The sequence below is a fragment of the Zootoca vivipara genome, chromosome 10, assembly GCF_963506605.1.
Source record: "Zootoca vivipara chromosome 10, rZooViv1.1, whole genome shotgun sequence".
Taxonomy (NCBI): domain Eukaryota; kingdom Metazoa; phylum Chordata; class Lepidosauria; order Squamata; family Lacertidae; genus Zootoca; species Zootoca vivipara.
Genome location: NC_083285.1, coordinates 49656406 through 49684141, shown reverse-complemented (window position 1 = coordinate 49684141; position 27736 = coordinate 49656406). Strand labels below are relative to the sequence as shown.

Below are 27736 nucleotides of genomic sequence, written 5' to 3'. Positions count from 1 at the left end.
TACCAGCAAGCACTCTCCAAAAATAATGCTGTGGAAATGCTACAGATTGCAAAGCTGCCATCAAGCAGCCTCACATTTATTTAGGAGAACAACAATGTCATGCCGTCCCCTCCAATATATTTATGCAATGTTTCGCAGAAGTTTCCACTGCACGCAGGAAGGCTGTATTAAGGACACAGGATTTCCCTGTCTCTTATCCTCTTCATCCTCACCGCTATGGAAGCATGCATAAAGTTACCCTGAATAAGACAAAGCTCGACCTTTTCCTGGGTTTTCTCAGTGGTTCCAAGTCCCAACAAACAAAACACCTGTACTGATAAAAGCATATTCCCCAAATGGATCCCAAATTAAGCAAATGACTACAGTTTAACAAGGAGAGCTACCAAGTGGTAAAAAATTGATTATCAAATTATGAATGGTGCAGGTGGAGAAAAAGTCTTTCTTCTTCTTCTTCTTTTCTTCTAATCTAAGATGTTTATTCAACAAAGCGGAAAGCTCATAACTGACAAAAGGAAGTTGTTCACATAGTGGCCATGTTCAGACATTACAATAAATCACGGTCTACTGTGAAGGGAATCAATCTAGTCTCTCCCTGGAACAATCACTCATTAGCTGTTTTGTCAAAATTTGACACGCTCCAGTTAATTTTAGCAGTGGTTTGTTTCGAACACAAAGGCAAGAGAGAAACAAATTCTCACAACCACCTGAGTCTATTCATGCCAAATGAGTTATGGAAATGTAAAAATCTGTCTTGTCATAGGCCGTATGAGTAAGCAAGCCTTTTGGCTCCAGGGCAGGGGTGGGGGAACCTGTGACTTTCCAAATGTTGCTAGACTACAATGCCCATCATCCTCACCACTGGCAATGCTGGGTGGGGCTGATGGGCACAGGAGTCCAACAAACTCTGGCGAGCTGCAGGTTCCCCACCCCGGTGAAAGGCATTCCTGGATCAAACTCTGCTACGCACTCACCCCTTAACTCCCCTTTTTGTTTAGAACAATCAAACCTCAAACCACAGTTTATGAAGCTGGATCAATTCAACTTAAGTAGTAAGGAAATTTTGTCCATTATATTATTATTTTCCACCTAGTCGTTTTGATATGTTGGCACCCTATTTGCAGAATCTAACAATTCCAAAACACAGAGGCGCTTTCACTTACGCAAGATGAAATATACTGCCTTCGGCTGTACTTGAGGGTGGCTTCAAAAAATTCCACTGGGAAAACGCTTAGTGGCAGCATTTAGTCAGTGGCCCATGTGTTTCTGTCTTGTACTCTTTATAAAGATTTGAGGAGTGGGGTTATTACCATTCTATACTACCACATACCAGGTCGTTCAATCATTGCTACTGTGTCCTTTCTTCTAGCTGATCAATATAACCAGGTGACAGCAAAAACAGCAAAAATTTTAGCAGGGGCAATTAGAATAAGATCTATTATTTATTGATGTAAACCTCCAGAATTTATTTTGTATAGTTAAGTTGCCACCCCTATCTTCAGTACATTGTATTTTATTTTATTGCTATGGATAGTGGCTGATGCAAATAAAGATTCTTAATTTTTTTTAAAACCACAATTCATTGTGTTCAGAGAAAACAGCAAGCTGTGGTTAATAATTAGACGTCTCTTTTTGCATCTGGCCCTGCACAACCTTGGAAGGTTTGCCAGAAGAGAATGTGGCCCTTGGGATGAAAAAGTTCTCCCGCCCCTGATATAGAGACTGCAATTAAAATCCAGAATATAGCCTCCAGTTTCTAACACAGCCTGTACGACACACTACAATATTATAAGCATGGTTAATCCCTAAAGTTGTCTATAAATAACATTATTGCCACAGGCTTCAGCTCTAGCGCTTTCAGGAAGAGGTATCAGAAGTTACTAGAATCAAGTTAAATATAGTCGTGGAACAAAGGTTGTTTTCCATGTGTATTGTTTGGCATCAATTTATTGTCATATATTTAGTCTGTGAGCACCTTGCAGCCAAAATTCAGCCACCAGAATCAAATATTGAAGGAATCGTGATGTTTTAAAAAATGAGTATCATGGAAAAGCCTTCCCACACACAGCACCCCAAATTTGTAGCATGCAAAAATTGCAAGACAGATATGAAAGTTTTGAGTAACAGCTACAGTGGGAATGTTTGGACAAACACTGGGTTTCAAACTTTCTAACAAAAAAATAGAAATGATTCACTCCTTCATTCTGGTCTATGCTAGGTAAATAGCTACATTGGCACTGAAATACTGGTTTAACAGCACTGAACTCTCTGGCTCAAGAAGGGCATAAGATTGGAATATTTATTTTTAGGTCACCTTTGCAAAACCTTGGACCAAACATTCACGAAGATTTGAAAAGAGGAGGGTGACACCTAGTGGCCAATTGCTGATTTCTATGCAGTGTTTCAATTTCGGACTATGGCATTAAATGAAACAAATTATTTGTTTCAATGGTACCAACTTTTTCTTCCAACTTCCAGTGCCTTGGATTGGAACTGGATTGGATTTCTTTTCTTACAGAATTTCATTGTTCTGCTCAAATGCAAAGTTGTGCAATTTAAATTGATTGCAACACATTCATTCCATCAATCCGTACCGTTAAAGACTTCTTTAAATCAGGCGGAAGACCAGCTTGAGGCAAGTATCAGAAGGTGCAACAATATAACAGCTAAAGAGGCACTCAAATAATCAGACTTGTATCCAGTTGTGAGAGCAGAAACACAACGGTTTAACTATTGTACAGTACAGTGGAACCTTGTGTTACGGACGGGATCCGTTCCAGAGGCTCGTCTGACGCAAGCTGAAGTGCCGCGGCTGCACACACGGCGAAATTTAGCGCTTCTGCACATGAGCAAAGCGCGATTTAGCGCTTCTGCACATGCACGAGCGGCAAAACCCGGAAGTAACCCATTCTGGTAGTTGGCGCGGGACTCAACCCAAAAACATGTAACCTGAAGCAGACGCAACATGAGGTATGACTGTAGTGTGGAACAATTTAATAGAACAGCTTCCTTGTAGTAAGGATTTAACAAAGGCATCTGAGCAAGGATAATGGCTGGGATCCAAAGAACTACACACTAACATCTGGGTGCCTAAGGGCTGAGTTTCTCAAACATCAGCCTATCAGGCTGCATACCACTTTTGAAACCAAAAGATGCTTGTAAGATGACTCTGCTGTTCAAAGAGTGAGGAGGGTGGGGAAGACCAAAATCCCACTGGGATTGCCCAATCTCTTTAAGCCTTTAATTCACAAAAAATGATGGAAGTAGCTGCACAGATCCTATATAAAAGTTAGATCTGATGTGCAAGCATATGGTTCTATACGTAGACCACGTAGGGCATGCGTGCAACTTTGAATTCGGTCCAAAACAGCTGTGTGTGTTGACCAACACTGTTAGGCAGACTTTTTTTGCGAGTTCAGTTTAGAATAATGCAGCAAACACTTTTTGCAAAGCACGCCAAGGATATTGTAAGAGAGAGGGCTTGCAGAGAGCAGCCCACTCTGCTTACTTCCATCAGATGGGAGAGCAGCAGCAAGTCTGGGAGTTTAAATCAGGAACAGGAAGGGTTAAGACGGGTACAGGGCTCTGCAGAGTCCTGGTGGCTCAGCTCCAGGTTGGTAGCAGGGAAGCAGGGGAGGAGCTAGCTTCAGCAGGGGCTGGAAAGGAGGTAGACCGGCACCTCAGGAGCCTGGTTTGGGACCACGGAGGACCCATAGAGCAAGGAGGAGGAGCGTTTGGATGCCCAGTCTTAAAAGGGGGGTCAGAGCCCACGAGACGCCATTGTGGGCTTCTGCCCCATGCAGAGCAGACATGATTTGAGACATCTCACTACTGTATATAGCATGCACAATAAAACTCTGAAAAATCCAGAGGATGTGTGGAGTGCTTACTCGGGAGTAGCCAACACCCATCTGTGACAGATATTTATTGGGCTAATGCAAAATTGGGCATATGCAGGTACTGTACATAGTTTACATTTCCAGTGGCTTGTAATTCAGGGTGCCAGAGCTCATAGAATTGTGGAGTTGGGGAAGGTCTTGTAGGACACTTGGGAGGTGTACACACCATACATTTAAAGTGACCATAGGAACCTCAGTGTGTTATGGGTGCTGGGAAATGCAACTCTGTGAGAGGTAAGCCACTGTTCCCAGGATTTGGAGCGGGGATGGTGCTTTCAATGTATGGTGCATATGCAGAACTAGACCAGAGGTCGGCAACCTAAGGCCCGTGGGCCACAAGCAGCCCACGGGGGTCATTTAACCAGCCCACGAGCCACCCCCAAACCGAGCCACTTTCTCGGCGAGTCCCCGCGCACTGCGCTAAACTGGCACAGCGCAGCGCAGGTACTCGCTTCCACAGCACCGGAACTCGTGGGCGGGTGCGCAATCCGGCCCACAGAGGGATCTCCGCTGGAGTGAACTGGCCCGGGCGAGGTAAACCTTGCCGACCCCTGAACTAGACCAACTTCCTGGATTTCCTGCCTCAAGCAGGCCATCTCCATCAGAATTTTTAGTTTGCAGCCAAAGTTTTCAAATCAGGATTTGGCATCTTTTGAATAACCTATGAGACTACTACAATGGTAAATGAATAGGAGAATTCATTTTGATTTGCATGCAAGGAGAAAATGGTTTTTGGCAGAAAGTTTACTCCATTATTCACAATCATCTGCTATATTTTAATCTTATCCTAGTTGACACTTACCTGCTTTATCTTGGAAGCAAGGCTTTCGGGCAGTTTCGCTCTTAGTTGATTTGTCTCTTTGAATGTAAGTGGAAATCCTTTGAGGAAAACTAAGTCTTGCATTATTACTAAACCAGGAACTTCTTTGTCTGTAGTCTGCAAGTAAGGGAATTTATTATTTACTTAATTCTCTTTTTAAAGAATTAACACATTTTTTCCCATTGTGCCCCCCAGGGGAGAACTCACGCTTTTAGCATGAAAATTTTACTTACAAGCTATTACAGCAGTTATGGAAATATTACAGCAAAACAAAGAATTTTTAGAAACAGGACCTTGCAAGGATCCAAACTTTCTAGTATGTATACCATCATCATTTTAAAGGAACATACCAAATAGCCTCTCCACACTGCTTGCTTGCTGCTTTCCTTTAACATCTGAGAATGGGCATCTTCAGCTGGAATATTCAATAATTCAAATCACAGATCAAAACTTTTACAGAATTTTTGCAGCAATACACTGCATAATTTGTAAATAAAAACTCTTTTAAGATCTCACATATACTTGCTATGGGACACTTTCTCTCTTACAATTTTCTCTTACAATCCAGTGGTATATAATTTTATGAAATAAATATTTTTTAAACAACAATACTGCAGAATGGGGATAACTTGCCCCCGAACCATCAGAGTTGGTTATTAAATTTCAAAGCCAAATGCAATGTTTGTTAGCCAATGGGAGAAACAAATCCCAATGCCACAGTCCCATGATGAAGAGCTTTCTCTGCATCAGCTATTGCTAACAGAATAAGAAGTAAGAAAACATGTTTTATCTGGAGGTTGGGACCTGTAACAAAATGTTGCAGGATGAAGGATTCCAGCAACTCCATTTAATGTCCCTCCCTCCATTTTCCAACACTCTCTCCCCAAAGAAAGTCCTCATGGGGCTATTTTGCGTCGATTAGCTACTGGGCTAAGTTCAAGGTGCTGGTACAAAGTCCTATGGGACCAGGATACCTAAAAGACTGTCTCGACCCTTATATAGTCATCCGATTACTGTGCTCCGCAGACAATGGCCTCCTACAGATACCATATTGTCAGGCAATCTGTCCCATATGACCTAGGAATTTGGCCTTTAATGTGGCAGCACATATTCACTCTCATATATTATCTTTTGGTTGCCTATTGAAGACCTTTCATTTCCAACAAGCCTTTTAAGTGGAGTTTTTTGTTTTTTGTTTAATCCCTGTTCCTCTGTTGGACACGGAATTGCTTTTAATGTTAAAATTGCTCTGGGGTGTTTTACGGGAAGTGCTTCATAAACAAAATAAAAAATAAATACAACTACCATCTCCTTGTGTACAGACAAAGAAGATCCATCAGTGTCTCTTGTGGGCAGCAATGTCTCAAGGGACCGTGAGTGGCACGTCTCAAAGAGCAAGAAAGGCAATCTGAACAGGCTATGCAACACCTCACCTCATCATGAAAGCAAAATGCAGAGCACTGAGAGAACAATTACAACATGGTCCACACTTTGATAACCATCAGTTCGCCTACAGGAGAAATAGGTCAACAGATTGCTACAGCTTTTCACCTTGCAGCGAGTCATCTGGAGAGACCAGGGAATTATGTCAGAATACTGTTTATTGATTATAGCTCAGCTTTCAATACCATCCTTCCAGACATTCTCATCGGAAAGCTAAGGGACCTGGACCTTTCGTCTAACATCTGTGATTGGATTAAAGACTTTCTGAGAGATCGGACACAAAGAGTGAGGATTGGGCCTGTTACATCTACCTCCCTGAAGCTCAGCATTGGCACTCCACAGGGATGTGTGCTAAGTCCATTCCTGTATTCGTTATATACATATGATTGCATTTCATCTGACCCATCTACTGCACTTATTAAATTTGCTGATGACACCACCATAATGGGTTTAATTACAGGCAGTGGCGAATCTGCGTACAGGGGGGAGGTTCAAAAGGTATCCACATGGTGCTCTGAGAACAATCTGCACCTAAACATTGGCAAGACAAAGGAGATGTTGGACTTTCGGAGGAAGAGAGGGGAGCTAGCCCCATTGTATATCGGGGGGGGGGGCTGTGTGGAGAGAGTCTCTTCCTTTAAATACCTGGGAGTCCATCTTAGTGAAGACCTAACTTGGAAACTCAATACAGCCCAGGTGGGTAAGAAGGCCCAACAGAGACTTCATTTCCTCAGGGTCTTGTGAAAGAACCAAGTTTGACAGCAACTGATGATTTCCTTCTATCGGTCCACAATAGAAAGTGTTCTCTCATACTGCATTACGGTGTGGTATGCTGGTTTGACAGCCATGGACAGAGAGCCCCTACGGAGGGTGGTGAAGACAGCACAGGCTATCGTGGGCTGTCCCCTGAGTCCACTAGATGTTATCGCAAGAGACCGTTGCCTCAGAAGAGCGAGGAACATTCTCAGGGATGACTCACACCCTGGCCAGCACCTTTTAAATCTCCTGCCCTCGGGCAGGAGATATAGAAGCATGATAAGCCGCACCAACAGGTTAAAGAACAGTTTCTACCCATGGCCCGTGAGGCTGCTGAATGGAAGACAGCAACATTGCAGTTGATGTTCGGGGTTGGTGGTCATACGACAGCACACAGAGTGACAAGGACTAAGAGATTGTGGGGGGGGAGGGGGCTTGTTTAATCTCACTGTAAACAAGTGGTACAGTGACAATAAAGTATTTCTATTTCTATTTGCCCAATGCAAAATCCCTCTGCTGCTGTTGTTGAAAAATTAAGAAACTGTAACAAATTGTTCTCCAAATAAAATAAGTGGTAATGTCATGTTATTTTCATTAAGGAGGCACCACCACCAATATTTTTGCGTATAAACTGGGGGACACCAAATCACTCACTACGTGTACATTTTTCTCTACATATACTGTACTTAAATCAAGTTTCTAGAACATTTGGGGGGGGGAGCTTTTTTAGGACACATTCTCCTCTGCTTACTAAGTTTATCTACTGACATCCTTTAATCATTGCAACAACAGGAGAAGAAGGAGGAAATCCCCTAGAGAAGAGTCCCCTGAAACAGCAGTAATCCTATGGTAAACTAAAACCATATGTTGCCAATTAGTGGGAGAAGACTTAAAATAGATCCTTACCTTCTTTAGAACTGTCAAACACAACTACGGTAACGTTGGTGGAAGGGTTTTTTGGCTTCGCAACCAGGAATATATTGTTGGCAGATCTCAGCAGGGGATAGACAGATGGCAGGTCCTTAAGAGTGATGTTGCTCCGCAAAGCTGGATCCAAGACGAGCATTGGCACTTTTATGCAGTGTGTCAGTAAACATTCCAGTTGCTTCTCACTAGGATCAAGACAGCAAAAGTCAGGCTTGCTCTCAGGTTCAAAGCTGCACGTGGCTATTCAGCTTTGACTAGCTTTTGTAAATAAGCACACATGCACACACACCCAAAAATGGTGTTGCCTGCTCTCTGTTTATTCATAATAATATTAATAATAATTTATTATTTATACCCCGCCCATCTGGCTGGGTTTCCCCAGCCACTCTGGACGGCTTCCAACCGAATATTAAAAACAATACAGCATCAAACATTAAAAACTTCCCTAAACAGGGCCGCCTTCTGTTGTCTTCTAAAAGTAAAATAGTTGCTTATTGCCTTGACATCTGCTGGGAGGGTGTTCCACAGGGCAGGGTGCCACTACCGAGAAGGCGCTGTCTGGTTCCCAGTAACCTCACTTCTCGCCAGAAGGCCCTCAGAGCTGGATCTCAGTGTCCGGGCTGAACGATGGGGGTGGAGACGCCCCTTCAGGTATACAGGACCGAGGCCGTTTAGGGCTTTAAAGGTCAGTACCAACACTTTGAATTGTGCTCGGAAATGTACTGGGGGCCAGTGTAGATCTCTCAGGACCGGTGTTATGAGGTCCCAGCGACCACTCCCAGTCACTAGTCTAGCTGCCGCATTCTGGATTAATTGCAGTTTCCAGGTCACCTTCAAAGGTAGCCCCACATAGTCCAAGCAGGAGATAACCAGAGCATGCACCACTCTGGCAAGACAGTCTGTGGGCAGGTAGGGTCTCAGCCTGCGTACCAGATGGAGCTGGTAGACAGCTGCCCTGGACACAGAATTAACCTGTGCCTCCATGGACAGCTGTGAGTCCAAAATAACTCCCAGGCTGCGCACCTGGTCCTTATTTTGCAGAAATATATCCCAAGTCAAATCTGTACTTAAAGTAATCATTTCTTTACATATATGTCATATGTCACAGTATCATAGCTGCCAAGTCCGGGTCGTAAAGATCCGGGATCGGCAGTGCGCGCATGACCGGTGGCGCTTCGCCCTTCTATGGGCATCAGAAAATGGCAGCGCCAGCGCCGGAAGTCGCTTCCGCGCATGACCGGAAACACGTAAAAGCGACTTCCGGCGCCGCCATTTTCTGAGGCCCATAGAAGGGCGAAGCGCCACCGGAAGTCGTGTCATGCAACTTCCGGTCATGCGCGGAAGCGACTTCCGGCGCCGGCGGCGCCATTTTCTGGTGCCCATAGAAGGGCAAAGCGGCACCAGAAAAATGGCCGCCGGGAAGAAGCGAATTTAAGGGAGAATGCCGGGATTTATCACCAAACGGGAGACCCCCGAGAAACAGTAAGAAAAAAGGGGTTTTCCCGGCGGATACGGGATACTTGGCAGCTATGCACAGTATGCCGTGTTTCTCCGAAAATAAGCCAGACCCCGAAAATAAGACAGACCCCGAAAATAAGCCATAGTGTGTTTTTTTGAGGAAAAATAAACATAAGACGGTGTCTTATTTTTGGAGAAACACGGTACTATAGGGGTTCGCTGTGGTCCATGAGCTTCATTTAGGCTGCCCTTGGTGCGTCTGCGGATTTGTGGTTGTAGATGGGAGATAGCAGGTCCGGCATGTTAAATATTCATATTGATTTTTTAAATTGTATTTCATTGCTTCTTTTATTTCTTATATATTGTATTTTATTGTATGGCAATTTTATTTCCACCATACAGCAGCCAGCACAGTGCACTGAAATTACCACAACAGGCAAAAAAAGTTATTAAGTGGTCTGCCAAGACCCTCAGCCATTTTCAAGTTGTTGGGGGGGGGGGAAGAACCACTACTGTCAGGGCCGGCCCTACGGCCAGGCTGGGTGGCACAGGGCACCAGCCCGCCAGGAGGGTGGTCATCACCCATATTGCTTTAGGAGTGTTCGGACCATTGGGAATAGCTACAAAAGTCTGATTTTTGAGTGACCAGGCAGGGAATGAGGCAGAAGGCCTTCTTGGTAGTTGTGCCCACCCTGTGGAACGCTCTCTTGTCAGATGTCAAAGAGATAAACCATTAAATGACTTTCTGCAGACAGTTGAAGACAGCGCTGTTTCGGGAAACTTTTAATGCTTGATGTTTTGTTGTATTCCTTTATATTTAGTTGAAAGCCACCCAGAATGGCTGGGGCAACCCAGTCAGCTGGGCAGGGTACAAGAAATAAAACAAAACAACAACAACAACAATAATTTAAAAATGAATTATTTACTTTAGGACATGAGGGAAAGTGTACCAGTTTTGTCCTACCCCTTGATCATGGCTATTTTAAATTTATTTATTTCACTCACTTGAAATTATAGTGTCAGTTAAAGTTCACACAGAAATTAATATATTGATAGTTGAAAGCCTTTTAAACAAAAAAACACCTATATTATTTCTTACCTTTTCTTAGTTGGTTCAGTTGTATTCTTTCCAAGAATTTCCCTAAAGTACAAGTAAACGCATAACTATTAAATTCCCCCTGAATTAACATATACACCCAAAATGCACACAGGTTCTAGTTACTCTCATCGCCCTGTAGAAAAGTAACAGAATCTCAATAATGCGAGTTTTTGCGCACAAAACCCAGAAGTAGCAGAATAAGTCACAGCATCAAATCTCTCCCATTCATGCCACCTATTAGGACACAGAAGCAATTCAAGCACAGGTGCTTCAATTAAAGAATTGAGAGCCGTGTCCGATAATCTACAGGATGAATGGCCAATTTAATTACCTTCCTACAAATCAAGGCTGCTGAAACACACTTCAATATGGCAGCTTCCCACAGAGAGCATAAGGCCTGCAAGCAGCTAACCTCATGGATTAATTGACTATGGCAGGGCATAAATGTTTACGTTGGCTATTGTTGCAGAGACTCTCAATCGAATTGGACAACCCATGAAGCAAACTGATTACAAACTTTGCAGTCCTTGCAAAGAGCCACAGACGCATTGAAGAGTTTTCCAGCAGCATTCACATGACACCATAACATCGCCTTCCAGATGGTTCCAGGTGTTCATAGCATCCTTGGTCGTTCTATAAATCCAAATGTAGCTATAGCCTCTATATAGTTCACTGTTTGGAGCACTCTGAACTAAGGCAAGAATCAGGGAGCCTCCTCTTTGGTGAGAACAAGACAACTATCACAGTCGCACTCAAACCAAGTGATCAGAGCCAGCTGAACATACAAAACACTTTTCATGTTATCTGCTTGCAAGTGAGGAGACAATAATTATTAGCACCCGAGAAAGCAAAATGCTATGCCCCTGATACAATACTCTCTCAAAAAAGAGTCTTATATGTGGGAGATGTACAAGCTGCAGGTATGAATCAACTTGCTAATATCCTACATGCAAGTCCCTTTTCAAATATTACACCAGAAGCACAAAACAGGTAACATGCAAAATTCTCTAACATGAAGTATCTAGACGTTTTCTTCCAATTGACACTGGATGGGCAAGAATAGGAACAGGTACCGTAAGAACAAGGATAGACCAACGGCAAAAGCCAATCTTATGAATATACTCACCTGCAAAAGCCTATGGCATCTTAGGGAGTTCACATCCTTCTGGCAAAACCTTGGGCTGTATCCGACTAAGTCCTACTCACAGTAAACCCATTGAAATTAATGGGCCTACGTTAGCAAGTCTCTACAGCTGCAGAAGGTGCTATAACCTTACAACAGTTTGACTTCACCCCCAAAGGCGTGCCCTCAAAGGCGTGCTCCTCTATGGTCTCCCAAGGCAGATGGATGCCAACCAAGTTACTCATGTTTATTAGTTTCAACTCTGAGTGGGAGCAAAACTTGATAGAACCCAATTGTTTTAGTTTTCTTACCTCCAGCCAGGGCAGCTCACCTCATTGTGCTTGCAGAGAAGTGTTCTTACCTCATCATTCTCTGTTCTTCCTCCATCTGTTTCCTCACTTGCTGCAGTTCCCTGATCAGCTCAACATCTGTGCCATTCACCCAGGTGTACACCACATCAATAGGCATTGGCAAGCAAAGCCTATAAGAGAAATCCCATTAAGAGAGAGAAACCTGCTCAACCTGTCCAGGCTTAAATTGAAAAGCAATTCACAGCAGCACAGATTACGTTTGCCTGCAAACAGTCAGTTGAAACTCATGGGTTTCAAACGATAAACCTTTTCCATTATGTGTGGCATAATCAAAACATTCAGTTAAGCTTTGTTTCTTCATCAAATTCTCATTTTTAATCAATGTGCTTCTGCATCAGCACACACTAAAAATACACTTACTGTACTCTAGTCATCATCTTGCACCCTTTTTGCCTGCATCTAGAAAGCTTCCTAAAACTTGCAACTTTTTATGTTCTTTCCTTCCAATGCAATATTTCTCAAATGTTTATTTTTGAGTTTGGATCCCCGTTCTTAAATGTGTGCTGCTTTTAGACCAGGAGATATATAAATGTCTTAATACATAAATAAAACTTGTTGTTGTTGTTTAGTCGTTTAGTCGTGTCCGACTCTTCGTGACCCCATGGACCATTGCACGCCAGGCACTCCTGTCTTGCACTGCCTCCCGCAGTTTGGTCAAACTCATGTTCGTAGCTTCGAGAACACTGTCCAACCATCTTGTCCTCTGTCGTCCCCTTCTCCTTGTGCCCTCAGTCTTTCCCAACATCAGGGTCTTTTCCAAGGATTCTTCTCTTCTCATGAGGTGGCCAAAGTATTGGAGCCTCAGCTTCACGATCTGTCCTTCCAGGGAGCACTCAGGGCTGATTTCCTTAAGAATGGATAGGTTTGATCTTCTTGCAGTCCATGGGACTCTCAAGAGTCTCCTCCAGCACCCTTCATGGATCAATGCCTCCCCTTCATGGATCAATGCCTTGTCGTGGCGAAGGGGCTTGAATAACTCAGAGAAGCTATGAGCTATGCCATGCAGGGCCACCCAAGATGGACAGGTCATAGTGGAGAGTTTTGACTAAACGTGATCCACCTGGAGAAGGAACTGGCAAGCCACTCCAGTATCCCTGCCAAGAAAACTCCATGGACAAATAAAACTTACATCTACCATAATACCCCCCCCCCCAAAAAAACCCCTCCCATAGCAGATTATGCAGAGCTCCTTGCACAGGGTCATAATTGCATGCAACCCATCACTGTGTGCAAAGATCCATGGAAGAAGGCACTCACCTCCCACATTAAGCCATCTCTGATCCATCAAGAAACCATATAGACACACCATTAGAACGAAGCAATGGTGCTTTCATAAACAAGAATGGGATTATAATGTGGCAAGTGGGGAAGCAGGGCACTTCAACAAATCCAGCGTGAATCTGTTAGGCTCCTCTGCCACAAGGCATTTAATCTATGGCTGGTGTGGAGAGGAAGGTCCCACCTGCCTCAGGAAGCCAAAAAGTTTGTTTCCCTCTTTTAGGTGTTCCATGGTCTTCCCCAGGGTTTGACAACCACTGTCTTAATTCCTAAACTCAGCTCTTAACTCAGGAGTTCAGATCCTAACTTATAACTCTGGAAAACTCTTATGAAAAGTAGGAGGGGCAAATCACATTTTCTGCTGGCACATCCTGCCCAAGTTCAAAACCAGTATGGATTTTCAAACTCAATGTAACATTTTCCACCTATGCCTCTGTCGGAACCCTTCTAAAAACACTTCTGCGGAGGAAAACAATGTGTCACAACCAGCCATTCATGATTTATTCTGGCTAGGCCACTGTTTGTGTTAAATTGGCCAAAGAGACATCCTGACTCTCTGTTTTTCCTGACTTCGCTACAGCCAGGCCCCCTGCGCACCCTCTTCTAACACACATAGTACCAGCTCACATGCAGTCCCACCTGGTGCCTATGATCAGCAAATGTCCAGGAAGGGACCGAGGGAGGCCTCATTCCTTCACCCACAGATATACAAAGGAACGAATGTAAAGAGTAGCCGTACCGGTTCAAAACAAAGGTCTATCGAGCCCAGCATTCTGTTCCCACAACAGCCAATCAAGGAAGCCCACAAGCACAACGGATCACTTCCACTTGCGATCCCAAATATTCCGAGGAACTCCAGAGCAAACCATGACGAGTGGCCACTGATAGCCTTCTCTTCCATTAATTTGTCAAATCCCCTTCTAAAGTTGGTGGCGATTGCTACCGTTGCAGCAACCTCCATAGTTTAACTACTTTGCGGTGCGAGAAAGTGATTCCTTTCATCTACATGTTTTGTACAAACCACAGCATGCTGCTGCCCCTGGAACCGCTTACAATCTGTCCATCACTTGTTTGGGGCAAAAAGAACAAGTGAATGGCATCCACTGGCCCCCGAATGTATGCAGGTACATCTCTGTTCATACTAAAAAATATCTACAAAGTGAGGAAAAGGGGCAATGAGGGCCATTCTGCAAGGGGCCCCAAATTCTCCATGTCCTAAATCAGGCTTCCTCAATCTCGGCCCTCCAGATGTTTTTGGCCTACAACTCCCATGATCTCTAGCTAGCAGGACCAGTGGTTAGGGATGATGGGAATGTTCAGTTTCTGTTAATTGATTCTCATGGGAAACTTACAGATTCTTGCTTCACACAGTTAACTCAAGGCAGTGTCAATTTACTCTTGGCAGAAAGCCAAGGTCTGCCTGGCCTGGAAACTACTCGCTTAACGACCAGCACTGAACTCTGTTATCTAGGAATGCTAGCACAGTTGTTTCTTGTTGGGTGTTAGGAGTAGGAGTGCTGTGTATGGTTGGAGAGAGAGAGACAGAGAGGATTTATTTTGCTTTGCTTTGCATGCAGAAACTCTGCTTGTTTTATTTTCTTTTATTAAATCCTGTAAATAGTTATTCTGCGTCTAGCCAACTAGTCATTTCCACCTCAATTAGCTTCTGCGCTGTGCAGGAAAACTCTGCTACGTTTGGGCTAAAGCCACTAGAGCTATGCCTGACACTTCAAAATTCTAAGAGGGAATTGTAGTCTCAAAACATCTGGAGGGTCAAGGTTGAGGAAGCCTGTCATAAATTATCTGAGATCCAGTTTACCACATTGGATTACATGTACTTTGTTTTCCTGTTTACCAATAGATAGTGTGTGAGAGTTAAGTAGATATTTAATAAGTATACTTAATAGGGGTAGTTGCCTTTAAAAAAAAAAAGTTAATTACAATTATAAAGTTAATTCCAGCTTCAAAACTGCCTGGTTTGACTGGCTTTATATCTATTCGTTTACATCTACTTTTGCAGTCTTAGAAAAGGAAAAATCTCTATCTCATATCATTGTATGAGGATTCCTTTCAAGACCTGCTAGACAGGGAATATATGCACCCCGAACCCTGCATGAATTGGCTTACAGGTGAATCTTTTCCTTAGAACCTTGCCGTTGCACCATTATTAAAGTCCTGTAACACACGTGCAATGGTTCTGCAACACCTTATTTTATCTTACAAAAACATAGTCTACTGGGATATTCTTAATACCCTGCTACACCCCAAATTAGCCATGCCTCTTAATGATAAATAGACTTTGTTCAGTAGCTGGAACATGACCCACACAGCTGTATAAATGGAAGGTTTGCTTTGGCCAAATAACAAGAGTTTTTTCGAGAGCTGATCCAGATAGACAAGTGTCTCAAGTTAAATCTGGCATCCCTAGGGAGTTTAATTTTAGTTAAGGAAAATTAAAACATTTATTGTGTCTGCCCAATCCTTGAAATGCTGGCAAGCCATCCTACACCACCAATTATCCAAAAACAATTTATTTTTAATCACCTGGCTTATGCAAAGAGACTGGCCGACACTTAGGACACAAAGGAAGGCATGATACAGAAACAAATGGAAATTCCTTTCAGTCTGGCGGCAGCAGCAGATTGAAATACTGCTTCTGATCAGGAGGCGATGCTGGCAGAGATGGAACAAAAGACGGCTCTTGGAGGACTCCATTATTTCCTCTTCCAGAAGGTTAGGAGAAGAGCACATAGCTCTTCAGCGAAGAGCCATAGCTTAGTGGGACAGAACCTGCTTTGCAGGTCCCAGGTATAAACCTCAGCATCTCTAGGTAGGGCTGGGAGAACAGTTGCTCTAAACCAGGGATGCCCCCCAGTGGTTTCTAATCTTGCCCCATCAGTCATTTAACCCATGAGGGCCCCTACCCTGAACCCACATTCACCTGTCAATCTGTGGACATCACATGTGATGTCTGCTGAGGGGTAAAGGTAAAGGGACCCCTGACCGTTAGAGCCAGTCGTGGACGACTCTGGGGTTGCGGTGCTCATCTCGCTTTATTGGCCGAGGGAGCCGGCGTACAGCTTCTGGGTCATGTGACCAGCATGACAAAGCCGCTTCTGGCGATCCCGCCAGAGCGGTACCTATTTATCTACTTGCACTTTGAGGTGCTTTCAAACTGCTAGGTTGGCAGGAGCTGGGACCGAGCAACGGGAGCTCACTCTGTCGCAGGGATTCAAACCGCCAACCTTCTGATCGGCAAGCCCTAGGCTCAGTGGTTTAACCCACAGCGCCACCCACGTCCCCAGCTGAGGGGTAGGAGAGTTCAATTCTGTGTTTTCCCCAGTGCTGTTCCCAGCAGGATTTAACCTCAGTTTGAGAGCTGACAATTGGAAAGTTAAATTCTGCTTAGTTTGGATGTGAGCACCTGTTCCCTCCAGGAAACAGGAGCACACAGTCAAAGGAACCATGAGAAAAACCTGTGATACGATAATCCAAACATTAACTGGGAACAACCCTTGGGTGGAGATTATGGTTTATACTAAAAGATCTGTTCCATAGCAGATTCTGAGTTATCAATGCCAGTGTCGATTTTATTTATATACAGCCTTTCCCTATTTTAGGTTTACTGTGCTGCTTTGTCAGTCTGATGTATTTGCACAGAAAACCTTATTCCATCCTCTCTTGGCTACAGAACCGACCAGGAAAATATCGGATTAAAGGAGGCCTGCGAGCCCTTCTCCAAGTTTCCACTTTTCACTTGGGCCAACACTGCTTTCACCCAAGCAGAAGTGTTATTTCAATGAGCTGTGAATGCTCCCAAATTGTCAGTGTTTTGAAATCTAGGCTGCTGAAAGCTCCTGAGTTTCAAAAGGCATCTACATTCTCCATCAATGCATCTCCCAAGGAGCCAGGCAAGATAACCAAGGCTGTGAACCTAACCACATGTAAATTCCACTTAAAACCCACAATGAGCAAATTTAATCGCTCAGTTCAGACATAAAAATCACTATCCCAAGAACTTTCTGACGGTAAGAGCTGTTCAGCAGTGGAAAAGGCTTCCAAAAAGAGGTAGTGGGGCTCTCCTTCCTTGGGAGATTTTTAAGCAAAGGTTTTAATCAAATGCCACTAGCCTCCAATGTCAAAGGCAGCCTCTGAATACCAGCTGCAACCACAAGCAAGGAGAGGACTGTTGCATTCATTTCCTGCTTGTGAGCTTCCCACAAGCATCTAGTTGGCTGCACTAGACAGATCTTTGGTCGGGTCTAGCAGGATTCTGATGATGTTCTAAAAAACAAACCAGGAAACCAGTCTCTGCAGCTGCCACTTGTCTAAAGAACTAGAAGAGGAGAAAGAGAGGTACAGGTTGTGCTCCCAGTTCTCAGCTCTTCCTCCATTTCTCAGCCGTAACAAATATTTTCAATATTAAACACATAATGAAGATGCTAATATCCAAGGTGATGTTACGTTCTACACTGTATTTTCAGATATATAAAGATACTGTTATCTTACAGGCCATGCAACCAGGAAGAGATAGATCCCTGCAGCCAACTGAAATATTAAGACTGATAACATCAGCCACATCCTCATTGGCCTGCGGTCTACAAAGAAAAAAAACCCCATTCATTGTTCAACAATGAAAATAAATACTTTACTTGGTAGACAGGAGGTATACTATACCGGTGAGTGGAAGGTATATCTGGGGATTTAAAATGTCTAATAGTGATTATATTTTCTGTGGAGAAGAATTGCCACAAATGTTTCGTAGCAACATGACCTCAAAAACTACATCCTGCTTTCAATGAAGATTACCTTTCTAGACAATTTTCCTGCTTTACTGAACTTTAGGGAGCCAATGCAATTGCCCCCGAATTTATTTTGACTAATTACTTCAGAAAGAAAAAGAAGCTTGAGGATCACATTATAAATTTTAAGAGCTAATTAAATAATGCACAGTTACTTACGTCCTGTGGTTCTCAGGGGTGGGGGTGGGGGGTGTATCAATGGTTGTTTGGAATTGAAGTCAGAAGACGGAAACAAGTGAGTAATCTTTATGATTCAAACTCAAACCTGGCATGACTATGACTTCTCCACCACAGTCAAAACCAAATTAGTGAGCTGTAACACATTTTACTGTTCCTGTTTCCATTCTTCTATTCCAATAGATTTCTAACAAAGTAATTCAACAATAAGGAGGGTGGAGTTGCAGAAATAAGAGTAGGAGAGGTATGGCCATATGGGTGAAAGAGAAATAGCGGGTAGAAAGTGGACCTGGGGAAAAGAGAAAAAATGTTTCAGAAATGAGGTTAGGAAGGTGAAAAGGGAGCTTTGTAGTTGCACAGTGTGTTGAGGAAGGTCTAGAGCAGGGCGGTCCAACGCATGGCCCGAGGGCTGCATGTGGCCCTCAATGCCTTCTTGGGCGGCCCTCAGCTACGTTTTATGCCCCCCCATCTCAGACTGCCTTCCTAAAGCTGAATAAGCACAGCACTCAGCTTTGGGAAGGAGGTGTGAGGGCTCTCCTGACAGGATCCTACAGTCATCCAGCCTCCTTCCGAAAGTTTAGTTATAGTGCTTTCTCAGCTTTGGAAAGGAAGAGGGAGGATTCCCTTCCAGAGCCTCGCACCTCCTTCCCAAAGTCTGGCACCTCACTTATCCAGCTTTGGGAAGGCAGCAGAAGGGCTCTCTTCCTGCTTCTCTGCAGGACACAGAAGAATGCAGCCTGCAGGTTCTATGCCAAAGTACTTTGGCTCCCAGTACGTTTCCGAGCACAATTCAAAGTGTTGGTGCTGACCTTTAAAGCCCTAAATGGCCTCGGTCCAGTATACCTGAAGGAGCGTCTCCACCTCCATCGTTCAGCCCAGACACTGAGGTCCAGCACCGAGGGCCTTCTGGCGGTTCCCTCGTTGCGAGAAGCCAAGTTGCAGGGAACTAGGCAGAGGGCCTTCTCGGTGGTGGCGCCTACCCTGTGGAACGCCCTCCCAACAGATGTCAAAAAGGAAAACAACTACCAGACTTTTAGAAGACATCTGAAGGCAGCCCTGTTCAGGGAGGCTTTTAATGTTTAATAGATTATTGTGTTTTATTCTTCTGTTGGAAGCCACCCAGAGTGGCTGGGGAGACCCGGCCAGATGGGCGGGGTATAAATAATAAATATTAATTATTATTATTATTATTATTATTATTTTGCAGCCACCCTGGTCTAGGGCGTTCTCAGGGGGGGTTGGCAAGAGAAGCAAACAGGAGGGCTGAGCCCCTCTAATATTACAATATGATATTGAAAATCAGATGTAGCATATACCCAACTGACTACCCAGAGGTGTATCCATTCTATCAAGACTTTGCTATCAGGTTGCTTGAACCTTTAATTGTTGAGATGAGGGCATTGCAATCAGACCAGCTGCGACTACAGATACTCCCTCTTTTAAAAGCAGCCCCTCCTTTATCCTTGGCTCTTAGGGACGACATACTATTCTCTGGATAAGATGACTCTACGAGATGTACCCTACGCCACCTCCAAAAACTGGAGAACTCAGGGGGAAGTCTCACACAATGTGCTGAGCTTAAAAACAAGCAAAAGTTTCCGCCTGCTCCAAAGCTTCAGTAGAACACAAGAATCCTCTGCCATGTGCAGAGGACTTGGGGTGCAGGGAAGCATTAGGAAGGAGCAGCGTGAGTCTCTTGCATTGCTTCCATCTGCTTGAGGCTCACAGAAGATTTGAGGAAAGGTGTGTGTAAGTGATGCTGCATTACGCCAAAGAGTCTGAGTTGAGGAGCAAGTCAAAACAGACAAGATACAATTCTCAGGTGGATTTAATATCTCTTCTTCACCGTTAAGTTTGGAAATTGTAGTTCCGGGGGGAGAGATACACAGTGTCCTAACAACTTTCAATACCTTTCACAAACTACTGTTCCCAAGAGTCTTTAGGGAAGGTCATGACTCTTCAAGATGGCATAATACAGTTTTAAATGTACAGTGCAGAAGGGGCAATAGATACAAAGATTGCACACCCATATACAGGTTCAATGGAAAAGATGGACAGAGTATCAAAGCGACAGCCAAGCATTTGGAAAAGTTTTATCGCCATTTTCTGCAACCACACTTTTTCTTCTGCATTATCCGCCACATCATCAGAAATCTGATTCATATATAGACTGTAGGTAGGTAGGTAGGTAGGTAGGAAGGAAGGATGGACAGAAGCGTAGCAACATGCAGGCAAAGTTGTTGGGCACTTTCCCCCACCATCGAAAACTGTTTTAGCAATGACAGCTTGAAGAAATGAAATGGCTGAAGGTGGGGAAAGAACGCATTGTGCAACTGTTCACCAATGCTTTCACAAACACCAAGGGGGGGGGGACTGCCATTCTGGATCTGGGACTTACCTGTTCTGAAATGATTTCCCAGCAACGTTGTCTCTATAAGAGTCAAACAAAACATGATACTGGTCCCGACTCCACTCTAGAACAACCTACAAAAGAAGTAGAATTTTATTTCATACCGTAAAATGGTGATGCATTAGATTGACATTTAAAATCAGTGGCACTGATCTTCAGATGGTAGTATAAGGCAATCCCAGGCTGTCATTATTTTACAGAAGTGAATCGATCATAAACCAGAACTTTAGGTTTGCACATTTAAAGAAGATTATAGCATCCTTCCACCTCACTGCTGTTTGGAAAGTGACGAGAAAATGCACTGCAAAGTGTGAGAAGAAATAATTGCTAACGGGATGCAAACAAATCAGGATGAATGCGCAATAAACAGGTCATCTGGAGAGGCCAATAGAGAAAGAAGAGCAGAACCACTTACGCTTCAGCAAGGAATAAGTCAATGTTTGAGTTCCCTCCTACTGAAAAGATTTATACCAAGGCTACAATCCTAAACCCGCTCACTGGGATTAAGCCCCGCTGAATACAACAGGACTTCCTTCTCAGTAGACATGTTTAGGATTACACTGTAAGAAGAGCAATGCTTATATCTGGTTTTTCCTGAAATTCTCCATCTTACTCACATAGACATGCAAACCTCAAGAGCCATTCCAGACGATCCAAACTATGTTGAAATCATTTTTAGATGACCAAATTCTTTTTTACATCCAGAAATTTACAAAATCTGCACAACTTGTCAGACTCAAGGACAGTTAAGCTTTTATATTTAGAAAACACAATGTTCACATCTTATCTCACTTTCCCTCCCTTCCCCTGTCAGCAAGATAAATCGGGTGCTTCAATCCCAGAAACTATTTCAACATGAAGACTTTATGTTGATAACTAGGACACAAAAGTTTGCTGCTGGGTTCTTAGCTTGTTTAAGCTAAGAACATATGTTATTAAGCACATTGTTCCCCACTGAGGCCCAACACTGGGGATACACAATGAGATAAAACTGATATAAAGAACGGAGCAGGGGCACATCAGATCACAAGATCTGCATGAACACAGGCATCAAAAACTGTCAAGAGCAGTTTCTCTGCAAGTATCCTATGTATATTTTACCATAAAGAAGGCTGATCGCCGAAGAATTGATGCTTTTGAATTATGGTGCTGGAGGAGACTCTTGAGAGTCCCATGGACTGCTAGAGGATCAAACCTATCCATTCTTAAGGAAATCAGCCCTGAGTGCTCCCTGGAAGGACAGATCGTGAAGCTGAGGCTCCAATACTTTGGCCACCTCATGAGAAGAGAAGAATCCTTGGAAAAGACCCTGATGTTGGGAAAGATTGAGGGCACTAGGAGAAGGGGACGACAGAGGACAAGATGGTTGGACAGTGTTCTCGAAGCTACGAACATGAGTTTGACCAAACTGCGGGAGGCAGTGCAAGAGAGGAGTGCCTGGCGTGCTATGGTCCATGGGGTCACGAAGAGTCGGACACGACTAAACGACTAAACAACAACAACATGTATATTTTGGTGGAGTGGCTAGTACTTTTTAGGGCCTATCATTAACCACTGTCTCTGCTGACAGTTACCAAGTTTTGGTTGCCACCATTCACAAGGAAAAGGGACAAGTACACACACATCCATTTTGCTTGTTCTTCCTCCAGCTGCAGTCACCCTTCATAATTCTCCTCATTGTTCTCCACCTCTTTGCTCCACTCCCAACTCCACACACAGCAAAACTCCCTGGGTAACATCATAAAGTACTGGGAATAATCCTTACTACTGCCTTGGCCATCCTGGTGACCTCCAGATGTTTCAAACTACAATTCCCATCCGCTCCAGTCAGCACAACTATGCCCGCTGGGAGGGGTGTTGGGAGTTGTAGCCCAAAACTTATGGAGGAATAGAATATGGCGGGAGGAGGAGGCTGGGAGAGTACTGTACAGTATAGGAAACTGTACAATAGGTAATGGGAGCTATGCATAAAGAAAGGAAGTATAACAAATGCAAGGAGAAATCCAGAGAAAAGGCAGGGGGAATGCAGGGGGAAGTGGGCGCCATATAAATAAGAAAAACTGGCGATTAAAGTGGCAAGGGAAACGATGTGCGTGTAGAAGAATGGATGGGGGCTTCAGGAAGATGAGAAGGGCACAGCACGTGCTGTAAATAAAGTTTCTGCTAAAGTACGTGTCTTTAGGAGCCACATACCATACCTGCCAGGCCGAAATCCATCCAACAGGCTATCTTCCCGACTTTAAAAGAGATGCAATGGAGCAGATAATTGTGCCTGTAACGCAGCTGCTTAAATGCAGGGGGAAAGAAAGATGGCGGGGGGGGGAGTGGAGCGGAGACGGGAAGAGGGAAAACCGGGACTGTCTGTCACATGCAAGGAGGGCGGGAGGGAGGGAAGGAACCCTTAGCAGGATTTTAAGGAAAGTACAGTCGGGAGAAGGATCTTGGAAGCGCGGCTGAGGGAGGGGATACTGCTCTGCAAACAAAACAACCCCCCGGCTACCAGCTGGCTACTGGCGGCAGCTCCTGAGCGGGCCCCGCAGGTCTCCACTCACCTCTCCGAACTGCAGGGCAGAGACGATCATGAGGACGATGCCTCCGAGGCAAAGGCAAGGCCCATACCTGTGGGAGAGGCAGGTATAGGTCTGTCTCTGCAGGAGCTTCAGCAGCATGACCCGACGGCCACCATCACCCTACAAGCCCGCCGCCGCCGGTGCCCACCTTCCTCTCCTGCGGCCAGCGGCCAATCCGAGCAGCAGCAGCAGCAGCCGTCACCCAACCCCGCTGCCGGGTGCATCCCAAAGGCGGCCGCTTCCGGGATCGGGCTCGACGGCGCCATCTACGGAGCCACGGCGCCACCTTCGGGCCTGCAGCTGCTGCAGCGGGCAAGCGCCGCCTCCGCCTCCTCTTGCTGCGCGAGCGGAAGGGGCGCGCGCGCGGCTTTGCTCCGAGCGGCAGCAGGAGGAAACAGCTGCGCGGAGAGTCCCCTTTTCTGCCCGGGGAACAGTCATGCGCTCGTCGGCCTTTTTGCACGGCCTCGTGACCGCTGGCTAAAGAAAGGCCTTCTTCCTCGCAGTCTTTAAATTAAACGAATCAGTCTAAACCGCAAACGCTGCGTGAAGGTCTGCCCAGCCAAATGCAAGCGTTTTAAAAATGAGAAAAGTTTAAAAGGGAGGGGAGGGCAGACACGGGTCTGTCCCCCTGTCTATTCTCTCCACACACACACCCGTGTCCCTTGTTTCTGCCTCGTAGCGCTGCTAGGGTTCTTGGGGCACCGAAGGAAGCTGGGAAGTGGGACGATTCAGTACAGGCAAAAAGGGAGGGAAACACTTATTCACACGGCGCGTAGTCGAACGGGAATCTGCTCCGACAGGGTGAGGCAATGGTCACCTCACCAACTTGGATGGCTGTCAAAGATTATACAGATAGGTGTAGGAAAGGGCTGCCTGGGGGCAACCTAGCGAGATGGGCGGGGTATAAATAATAAAATTACTACTATTGCTGCTGCTACCGTACGTACTTCTAAACATGGTGGCTGTGTTGTCCCTCCCCTCGGAATACCACTTGCTGGAAACCACAGCAGCAGAGAGTAGTCAGGTACTGTTTGGGGGTTTCCTATAGGCATCTGATTGGCCACTGTGAGAACAGGATGCTGAACTAGGTGGGCTATTTGATCCAGCAAGCTCTGCTTGTGTTCTTACGAGCTTTTCACAGTCAGGTCTAGAATGATGGTTCAGATTTTTGAGGCAGCAACAGGCTTGATTTTTCTTCCTCAGCCTTTAATGTGTGTGAGTGAGAGAGTGAGAGTGAGAGAGAGAGAGATTACTTATGTAAAAGCATTAAAATAACGCTCATAAATTACATAAACAGTGTAATCTAAAACACCCTAAAAAGGACTTAATCCACCAGCGTCTTCTTGGTGACAAAGGTGGCGTTTGTATGCAGCATCTGAAAGAACACAGACTTGGGGGCAAGACACACCTCACTCCACAGATGTGGAGGCACCACTGAAAAGGCTTTTTCGTGGGCCTGCACAATACAACTCAGGAACCGCCAGGAGAGGCTCTTCTGCTGATCTGAATACTCAAAAGAAATACCAGCTAGGTGTTTCCACATACTGGTGACACCTTACACCATATTCCTTGATGAAATCACACACAGTTTCATGTAGATGTTAAACAAGGATAGAACTCTGGTACACCATTGCACAATTGCCATGGAGCAAACAGTTATAGTCTCCTCCCAACACTGTCTTCTGGAATGTGTTATCTCGTTAGAAATGGACCTATTGTAGTATAGAAGAGAGAGTTGTCCATATACACCAGGGGTCCCCAGACTTACCGAGCGGCGGGCCGGTGCCCGCCGCGCCGCCCGCGCGGTGGGCCGGACGGCAGGGGAGTGCGCGCGCAGCGGGCCGGAGGGCGGGGGAGTGCGCGCCCGTGCGCATGCGCACACGCACACGGGCGGAAAAAAATAGCCGAAAATCGCTTGTGCGCATGCGTATGGGCCTCCCCCGACCCGGAAGTGCACCAGAAATGACCTCTTCCGGGTCGGGAGAGGCCTGTACGCATGCGCACAAAGGATTTTCGGCGATTTTTTGCCGATTTTTTTGATTGTCGCTGCGCCGCGCGCCGTGAGAGCGGGCGGCGGCAGCGGGCGGCGGGGGTCGTCGCGGGCCGGATTGGAAGGCCGATTGGGCCGCATCCGGCCCGGGGGCCGTAGTTTGGGGACCCCTGATATACACCAATGGATAAGTTAAAATAATTTAATGCAGCTAGGTCTGGACATACCTCCCCCCCAAAAAAAAACCTCAAATGGTGGGACACCCTCCACACCCCACACCCTGAAACCCTTTGAGGACTATGGTTGCCAGGTCAGGAGTATCCCAGACACAGAGATTTCAGGGTCCAAACCTGAGACTTAGTGGTGGCTCCTGGTGACATTACTGGGGCATTCCCCTGTGTTGTCATGGAGTGGGCCCTGGAGATGGAGGTTAATTGGAAGAGAGGAGACAAGGACAAATTCCCCAGAGTGACTATGCTATACAGTAATTTGTAGCCAGCTCCTGCCAATATTAAGCTTGCAAGCTGAATGCACAGTCTTCTTAATTTTTTTAAATATTATTATTAAAACACTCTCACCCACCTGAAGATTCAAGTCCTCCACCTCTAGGCAAACCTGGACACTTCAGGTCAGACTGGGAGATCTGAGAACTCTGCGCATGTTCAGTGGATCTGGAATCCTGACTGACTGTTTGCAAGTGAAAAGAAAACCAAGGGGTTGGTCTAGAGCAGGCATCCCCAAACTTCAGCCCTCCAGAAGTTTTGGACTACAATTCCCATCATCCCTGACCACTGGTCCTGTTAGCTAGGGATCATGGGAGTTGTAGGCCAAAACATCTGGAAGGCTGCAGTTTGGGGATGCCTGGTCTAGAGCAGTGGTTCTCAACCTGTGGGTACCCAGATGTTGTTGGACTACAATTCCCACAATCCCTGACTGTTGGGGACCCACAGGTTGAGAACCACTGGTCTAGAGACTAGTTGGAACTCTGAAAAGAAGCACTCCAAAAGGCAACATTTTGTTTCAGAACCTCATAAGGTTGTAAAAGGTAAAGGTAAAGGACCCTTGGATGGTTAAGTCCAGTCAAAGGTGACTATGGGGTTGCGGCGTTAATCTCGCTTTCAGGCCAAGGGAGCCGGTGTCTGTCCACAGACAGCTTTCCTGGTCATGTGGCCAGCATGACTAAACCGCTTCCGGTGCAACGGAACACTGTGACAGAAATCAGAATGTACCTATTTATCTACTTGCACTGGCGCGCTTTCGAACTGCTGGGTTGGCAGAAGCTGGGACAGAGCAATGGGAGCTCACTCCGTCATGGGGATTCAAACCGCCCACCTTCAAGTTGACAAGTCCAAGAGACTCAGTGGTTTAGACCACAGCGCCACCCACATCCCTTATCACTTATGAAAAGGAAGATTTCCTTTCTGTAACCACAAGACTGTTGCCACTAGGTGGTGCCTAAAACTTTCTGTATTATTATGTTGGGGGTGTTGTGTAGGCAGTTGTTTTTCGACTGTTTTCATGGTAGAACTGGGTATCTCAGCAAAAGGAAGGATACTTAAGTGTTTGCTGACTCTGAGATTATGGGAATACAAATATAAAGAGATCCCTGTCCAGGAATAGTATAGCTGGTGAATCAGCCAATGCTGGAAAAAGGCACTCTCTGTCACGAAGGCCACTTGGGCTTCTAGTGACCATGTTGGATCCAGGAGGTAACCTCCCAACTATGTACCTGCTGCTTCCTGGATATTGCAAACCGTACCACCATGCCGCCTTCTTCTCGTGATTCAGCCTCGGTTTGTTGGCTCTCCCCAGCCCATTACTGCACCTAAGTGCTAATCTAATGCTTAGCTGTTCAAACACACAGGGCCTAACCCACGCAAAAAAGGAAAAAAAGAGTCCATTTTCAGTTGCCAAAATCACAATAATCGTAGCTTTTTCCTTTGCACGCCTCCACTGTCTGGCACTACATACCAGCACTATTTCACGGTAGTAAACTTTTACCCTAGTTTTAAAAAAGGAAACTATATTTGAAACTTCAGTTACTTTCACGCTACTGATAGAGACCACAAACTTTTATTAATTAAGATTAAAAAATTACTAGAAGGTTGAAAAAAGATTCTTAGGAAATAAGATGTAAGGAAATAAACAACTATCTGATTTTTAGAAGACATCTGAAGATAGCTCTCTTTGGGGAAGTTTTTAATGTTTGATGTTTTGTCGCATATTATTATTATTATTATTATTATTATTATTATTATTCTGTTGGGAGCCACCCAGAGGGTCTGGGCAAAACCCAGCCAGATGGGTGGGGGATAAATAATAAATTGTTGTTGTTGTTGTTGTTATAATAAAATAAAGGTATGAAAATCCTCCAAGTCATTTGTCTGTTTGTGTCCCATTGTTGAGACTCACCCTGATTTGAATGTCAAAGAAATTCACTGGCTAATTATAACGTGAAGTTACCTTTGATTTGTGTTTCAATCCACAAACATTCAAAACATTAGAAGAAAACAATTGTTTATATTCTATGGTAGTCATAGGTTATCGGCAACAACTTTCCTTTAATTAATTTGTGACATGCTCTAGGTTGTTTTTTCAGAAAGTGGAGACTATTGA

The 27736-nt window shown here is 44.9% G+C and overlaps 1 protein-coding gene across 2 annotated transcripts in view; it reads right to left on the bottom strand.

Moving 5' to 3' along the window:
- Positions 1-23423, bottom strand: part of GNPTAB (N-acetylglucosamine-1-phosphate transferase subunits alpha and beta) — a 52474-nt gene extending 29051 nt beyond the window's left edge. The window contains exons 1-7 of one of the 2 annotated variants that reach the window (XM_035126757.2): positions 23113-23423; positions 20549-20634; positions 11884-12003; positions 10400-10441; positions 7822-8027; positions 5067-5131; positions 4699-4833 (exon numbers count right to left, since the gene is read on the bottom strand). In XM_035126757.2, coding sequence (XP_034982648.2) covers positions 4699-4833; positions 5067-5131; positions 7822-8027; positions 10400-10441; positions 11884-12003; positions 20549-20634; positions 23113-23229 — 771 coding nt within the window. In that variant the 5' untranslated portion in view covers positions 23230-23423. The remainder of the gene's footprint in view (positions 1-4698; positions 4834-5066; positions 5132-7821; positions 8028-10399; positions 10442-11883; positions 12004-20548; positions 20635-23112) is intronic. The other variant, XM_035126756.2, reaches the window with a different exon arrangement.
- Positions 23424-27736: the final 4313 nt, after the last annotated feature.